The 7341-nt window shown below is 35.8% G+C and overlaps 1 protein-coding gene across 15 annotated transcripts in view; it reads right to left on the bottom strand.

Moving 5' to 3' along the window:
* CEP63 (centrosomal protein 63) overlaps nt 1-7341 on the bottom strand; it is a 42794-nt gene that overhangs the window by 35003 nt on the left and 450 nt on the right. The window contains exon 1 of one of the 15 annotated variants that reach the window (XM_025043636.1): nt 7176-7285. The exons of 5 other annotated variants lie outside the window; for them this stretch is intronic. Coding sequence is in view for 5 of the 10 variants with exons in the window: in XM_015585826.2 (XP_015441312.2) it covers nt 7196-7230 (35 nt within the window). In the remaining 5 variants the exon portion in view is untranslated. Of the gene's footprint in view, nt 1-6951; nt 7122-7150; nt 7286-7341 lie in introns of those variants that run through there. 9 more of the 15 variants (XM_015585830.2, XM_025043634.1, XM_015585826.2 and 6 more) reach the window with 9 other exon arrangements.

Genomic DNA, 7341 nt, shown 5'->3' on the forward strand with positions numbered 1-7341 from the left:
CTTCCTAATCTAAGGCGGGGTGGGCAGGGATGGAGGTGGGTGCTAGAAGCAGAGAGATACTGACACAAACCCCTTACAAAATGAGAGGAAGAAATTAGGGGTCACATGTCAGAGGAAAAGTGGTGCTTTAAAAAAAAAAATAGATATTACAAATAGGTTAAATGCCCTGAGCTTGAACTCCTTGGTCCATCCAGGAGTTCCTACTCATCCCTGAGATAACAAGCCTGTGATGTTTCCTAGAACACCCTCCCTCCCCTGAAAGGCAGCTACATGGGCCCTCCCTCCTCTATGCTTCATTGTTCCTAGTCCTTAACAGGTTTCACAGGAGTTACACCACAGTGGACTATGTTTTCTGCACATCCTTTCTCCTTACTATCCAACCCTCAAGGGCAGAAAACCAATTTTATTCATTCTCGCAGCTCCAGAGCTTAGTATAGCATTTCAACATGGCATGTGCTGGATGCTTTTGGCTGAACTCATATCAATTCCCCTCCCTTTCACCTATCCCCCTATGCAAACTGGTCACAGTTGGAGAACTACAGCGAAGAGTGTAGTAGAGAAAGAAAGAAAGGGAGACAGAAGAGACTGCACAGAAAGGGAAGGACAAACCATAAAGAAAGGAAGGTGAGGAAAGACCATCCATATCTACTGTAGGTTTCTCACCATTTATCACAAATCTTCAAAACATTAATCAATGTCAAACCACTTCCCACTCCTGAGAAACAGTTTTTGTTTTTTTGTTTTTTTGTTTTTTTCCTTAAACCTTCAAAGGTTCAATCCTGAATTAGCCTTTTAGGTAATTCCCAAATACTGTGGTGTGCAAGCTCTGCTCCTTTGTCTTAATGTCTCATCTAAAAACTACATTGCTGTGAGGGCATTCTTTCATTCAACAAAGAATTCAGTGTTGTATTAACCACCAATACACAGTGATGAAAGACAGGGCCATTTTCAAAGAATTAATAGTCCAGTATGAGAAAGAAAAAATAACCAAAAATGTTCTCCCAAAGTGAAAAATGTAGTGACAAAGGCATTCTCCTGGAAACACAGAGTAGAATGAGAAAACTGGAAAATACGACCACTGAGTGTTATTTGCATCTATTTCTAAAGTTACTAACAAGATTATTAAACAGGATTATTCGTGCACAGATATGGACAAGAGGGTTTTTTTCCTGTTGGCTTATCCTTCGTATTATACCAACATTAGACAAAATAAAAACCTAAAGAAAAAGGTTTTCATATTCTACTCTACTTTCTTTCAAACCACGATATGGTCAATTATAACACAACCTAGATTCTGTGCTTTGGTCCAACCTAGGAAACTGGGAGGCAGTACAAAGTTCACACAGTACCATGTAGATGGAGATCCAGGATACAGTCCTGCTCTGCAACTAACCAGCTTTGTGTCCACCAGCTTTGTGTTCTTGGACTTCAGTATCTGCATCTGTATATGAACTATAATCTCTAAGGTTTCTTTCTCATTTTTTGCATAATTCTAATAGCCAATTAAACGTCCACCATAACTAGCCTGCTCTTGACAGCTATACATGTTTATTAATATGTAGGAAAGTGCTATTCCTAAGAGTGGTGCTACTACAGTTATTCAAAATTATCATTAGTAAAATTATACTTGTCATTATTTAAAATGAACATGAACATATTTAGTAATATATATTAGTAATATGTAATGCATTGATATATTTTCTGAATGACACTTAATAATAAGCACTATTTACAGTAGAAGCTAAAAGTCATTGGATGCTCAAATGTTCTGCCTTGTATATATTGTCTAATTCATTCTTCACAACATTCACAAAAGATAGACACTACTACTTTTGAGAAAACTGAGGCTTAGAGGATTAAATAATTTGACTGTGGTAAAGTACAAATTACAGTCCTAGGATTCAAAGCCAGGCAGTGTGAGTCTCAGCCAATGGGGCAACCATTATGTTTTACAGTTCCAGATCATAAAATACCTTAATATCTTCTTTTGGTTTAATAGTGTCTTCTTGGAGAAAAGCAAAATCAAACCAAGTCAAAAAGTCTGGATACAGGAAAAAATAGCAATAGCACAATATTGAAAATATTCCAAATAAGGGAAAACGGCCTTTTCAGAAATCAAAATAATGGTCTAAGACAGAGATCTGTTTTGAAAGGGGGATGGAGCGTGGAGGGTAAGGAGTGGGGAGAGATCAGCTTCATTCTCTGTGTAAAATAATCTTACTAACATGTAATGCGTTTCTTTAACAATGCTTCACCGTTTGCTTGACTAGCTGCCAAACACCATCAGTTTTCACTCCTTATGACTCAGATTTTCTGTGGACTTTTCTCATCTGAGTTCCCCATAGCTACAATCATTAATCCCTTTCCTAATCAATCTGACCGTCGTTCAACTCAATGCACTATATCACTTTGCTTTCTTCTTTGCCTGTGATAACTATGTAAAGTTAGATATTCTTTGTTCATAATATTAAATACAAATTTTAGTAATTACTGTTTGATAATCTGCTACTCCCGACCGCTAACATAGAATGCTAATGTGATTAAATGGAAAGTGTAGCTCTACAACTGTTAAAGGACAATCTTAGTTCTCTCTGCAGTTAGACCAAGACATTGACAAGTAAAAGTTATTGATTATAACTCTTCTTTGGAATGAAAGCTGTTTTAAATCAGTGAAATCCGATACAGGATGATTAAAGGAAATGAAAGCTTTTTCACCAAGTCTAGGAAGTAGGGAAAACACACTTTAAATCTTACGGACAAAAGAATCCAGGATATCTGATAATGGGAAAATCCTTGAAATTCATTAACATGCTGGAAATTAGGAGCTAGAAAGAAACTGAAGATTAACTTCTTCATTTTACAGATCAGGACTACATGCCCAAGATCAAATTACTCATAAAATAGGACACAGGAAGAAAGTAAAAACTCTGGATAGAATTACGAATAAATGCATACTAATAGAAGGGATGTGCCTCCATCAAGTCTCGTTTGAAGGAGGATAACGATGCTCTATCCCTCATCTGCTTAGGTGTTACTATGATTACAAAGATCTATGGCTGTGTCAGATATACTATGGCTGCTCCAATAAACAATCCATATACTTTACCATTGCTCAGAAAGGTCTCTACTTAAACTTAAGGGGGAAAAAATCAGCAGATAAAGTATCAAAGAAATTTTCCAAAATAAAATAAAATTTTAAAACACTGTCTAAACTATGATTCAAAATCCAGAAAGAATAAGGAGACTGAGAACTCCGAGTAGATAAAAAATACACTTTTATATGGGAAAAATGCCATAAGCAAAGTTAAAAGACAAATGACAACAGTATTTGAAAGTTTTATCACAAAGGGTTAATTATCCAAATATATAGAGAACCTAAAAATTGAAGAGAAAAAGAAATCTATAGAATGGGCAGAAGACATGAACAATTAGCTCACAGAAAAAGAAATGCGAATGACCTTAAATATGAAAAGATGCTCGACCTTGCTCACCAAATTTAACCTACACTGAGTTATCCTCTTTTCTGTATTAATCAAAAATTAAAAATTTGACAATATATTTTAATGATAAGGCATGAGAAGACAGGCACTCATATACATTGCAGGCGGAATGCAAAATGGTACAACTACTATAGAGGAGATTTTGATAATACCTAGCAACTGATATATATGCATTGGTTACCCTTTGATCCAAAAATATCACTTCTAGGAAACTTTCCCAAAGATACACTGGCAAAAATACAAAATCACATATGCACGAGGCTATACATTGCAAGACTATTTGCAATAGTAGGGTTAAAAAACAAACACTTATCAACAGAGGACTAGTTGAATATTCATTCACCAATGGAATAATATGAAGCCAAAAAAGGGATAACGATCTCTACATACTTCTATAGAAGGATCTACAGGGCATATATTTTTAAGTGAAAAAAGCAAGATACAAAACACTATGTGCAAATACCACCTTCTACCTAAGAAAGGGTGGGGATGAATACACACACACACACACACACATATACATACATATATAGCATGTTTTAATGGAAAAATGAACCCAAAACTAGTAAATATGATACCTATAAGAAAGGGAATAGGGTAGAGAAAACAGGGATGAAAGCTCAACTTGTCTGGATGTACTTTGTTTCACAGGTACTTGTTTTGTAGAAACTATGCTAATTCTTTACATATAATACAAATCCAAATGAGAAAAAAAGCAGTATTAAAAAACTGGAAATGAAATGAAATAAACCAGCTACCAACTAGACATCAAGTTGGCAGCTCAACCATATAATGGTTTTATATGCCTTTAAAATAAAATAATGTTACTGTATATATCCTAAATAGAGTATATAATAGTGATAAAAAAGAACTACAAAGAAATTCTAAACACTATTCAGGAATCATATTGTTAATAATAAAATTAGTATTGTTAATTTGAAACAATTATATATGATACAAGATAAGAAAAAAGTAACTATATTAATGACATTAAGTACTAATATTTCCAGCAAGAGAAAAAATTAACAAATATAAAATCAAATAGGCAAAAAACTATAAAATTAAAATTAAATTGGAAATACCAGTGTGAATTCTGTATATTTCTCTTAAAAAATGTATTTCCTTATAGTATATATACTTGATAATGATAATAAATGACAGAAAAAAATGTTATTTCCTAACTCTGGCCACTATAAAGTCTAGAACTAATGACAAACGTAGCAGCAACAGCACAGTACCTAGACTGTGGTCTCTAAATACCATCTCCCACTCAAAGGAACCAGGTTCTTGGTGGCCAGAACTGTATAAAGAGACATATGTTACGGAACATGAGGACATTATCAAAGACCACTGATCATATCAACTTAAAGGGGCTGCCACTGGCCAAAGACAGGACAATTTGAGTATCTAAAAAAAGAAAAAAAAAAGAACTGCAATAAGTTGAAATAATTTAAATATATTCGAGTCTATAAATTCATGATGATTTTAAAAAAAGGCAAAAACTCTCATGGTTACCTTTGGAGGTTGTTAGGCCACCAACTCATTACTGTAGTCTAAAAATGGAGGGAAAGAATTAGGCATTTATCTCCTGTACAAACTGCATTTCAAATAACTGATGGTAGTCAAATAGCTGGCGAGAGAAAGTTCTTCATGAAAGATTTCCAGCCAATAAATACTAAAGGAATAGGAGAATTAGAAAATCACCATATGAGACTCCTAATGCAATAACAGATATAGACAATCCAAATCCATGAAAAGATTTCACCAGTAAGTGAAAGGTTCATGGGGAATTTCATGATGGATGGATAGATCGGGCTGACGACACTTGAACCCACTACGCTGCTCAATCTTAGTATTACAAAAAAAGAGAATTCAAACATTACGTGTCTCTCTAATAATGCAAAAGGAAGTGTACTGCACCACCTAGCAAATATTTTTGCCCCTCTACCAAAAAAAAAAAAAAAATCAAGGTTGAACCTGATCATGCTTCTAGATCAGTACTGTTCAACAGAACTTTCTGCAATTATGGAAATATTTTATATCTACACTAGTCAAAACGGCAGCCATGAGGCACCTGTGACTAATGAGCACTTGAAACATGGCTAATGCAACCAGGAAACTGAATTTTTAGTTTTATTTCATTTTAATTCATTTAAATAGCCACATGATGCTACTATGGTAGACAGTGCACTTCCAGATCTAACTACTGGTTTAAAGGAAATAGAGGTACATGTTAAAGTTAAAGTATACCATGCAGATAAAATCAGCTAAATCTAGAATGTTAAGAGAGAGAGGGGAGGCAAGGGAGCTGTTATATTTAATATTTAAAGGTGTATCAGCCAAATGCAACATGCAGATCTCTACAGGATTTTGATCCAAACAAACTTTGTAAAAAGATATTAAGGGACAGTTTGAGAAATCTGAACTCAGACTGAACACTGACATTATAAAATTTTTACTTTTTCATAGGTGGTTTCGTAAAGCTGAAAAAATGAACCCAGCTCTTGAAGAAAAAAAAAATAACATAAAAATAAAAAATTCAGTTCCTAAAACCTGTATCAATGTTGGCTTCAGGTGAATTTCAAATCAAACTGACTTTTTTTTTTTTAAAGTAAAAAACTATGACAGAATGGACTACTGATGATGTCACCACGGGCCACCTGCACCACATAAATGAGAACAGGAAAAAGTTTGGTAGAAGGATCAAGTCTTCTTTTAATGGAAGGAAAATGGCATCAGTACAATTAATAAACACGATTACTATAAATAATTTTTAAGACCTGAATCTACATAAATTTTAAAGGGCAGTGTGACTGAATGTTTATAAATCTCTAACACATTTTACTTTGTCGTTTTTACTATATTGATCACGGATAGTGATATAGTCAAAGGGAAACTTAGATGACCAATCTAAAGATGATACTGCATTCCAAATAATACTTTATCATTAAGCTACAGCTATTATAAATCTAAATGTAAATGTTTGAAGGTAACATGTTGATATTCCTTATTATGATTTCTTATCTATAAAAAATCAAGCATGTGGGGAACTGTATAATTACAGGGTATCTACCCTACAATACTGCTTTATTAACAGAATAACTTTTTTAAGATTTAAGAAATCATATGTAAGGCTCAAGGAAAATTACTTTGTGCAAATAACTACTGTAACAATAAACGAACACTAGTCACTGACAACAGACTCATCTGCACTCTGATGCTGTAAAGGGACATAAGAAAAAACACATGAGCCTATATATAGTGTCTTCAAATAGCTTCATGATTAAAATATTCCTAAGGAACTATACCTTTTAAACCCTCACTCTATCATTTAGTTGCCATCGTGATTTGTATGGAACAACCCATAAGTTCAGGGTTCCCTAACTTCATTCCTTCATGATTTCTGCCACATTTCTGTATCTCCTGTACTAACGTTTTTAAACCAACTCACTTTTTAAAAATTGCTAAACGTCCCATCATAAATGAACAGGCATCACCTGCTGTGGATGACCTACGTCGCAAGAATGCTAGCAAGCTAACTAGATACAAGAAAGGCGGGAGGGCTGTGCCGTGGGTTCCCTCCCTGGAAGAGGAGACTGGCCCAGCTGGCTCCACCGGGAGAGCTGAGGACTCGGGAGAAGTTCACCCACCCTGCCGCCCTCCTGCAGGCCCGACCTCAGGGACGTGCTGACCACCTGGCTGGCCTGGACCGCACGCCCTCCAACGCCATAGCGGCCTTCGCGGGCCCGCAGGGCGTATGCGGCGAGGCGGAAGGGCAGGGCGCCGGGGCGGGTCTGGGCCAGCGGGGGCGGGCCTGGCGGCCTGCTGGCTGCTGCGGAAG

The sequence above is a fragment of the Pteropus alecto genome, unplaced genomic scaffold, assembly GCF_000325575.1.
Source record: "Pteropus alecto unplaced genomic scaffold, ASM32557v1 scaffold92, whole genome shotgun sequence".
NCBI lineage: Eukaryota > Metazoa > Chordata > Mammalia > Chiroptera > Pteropodidae > Pteropus > Pteropus alecto.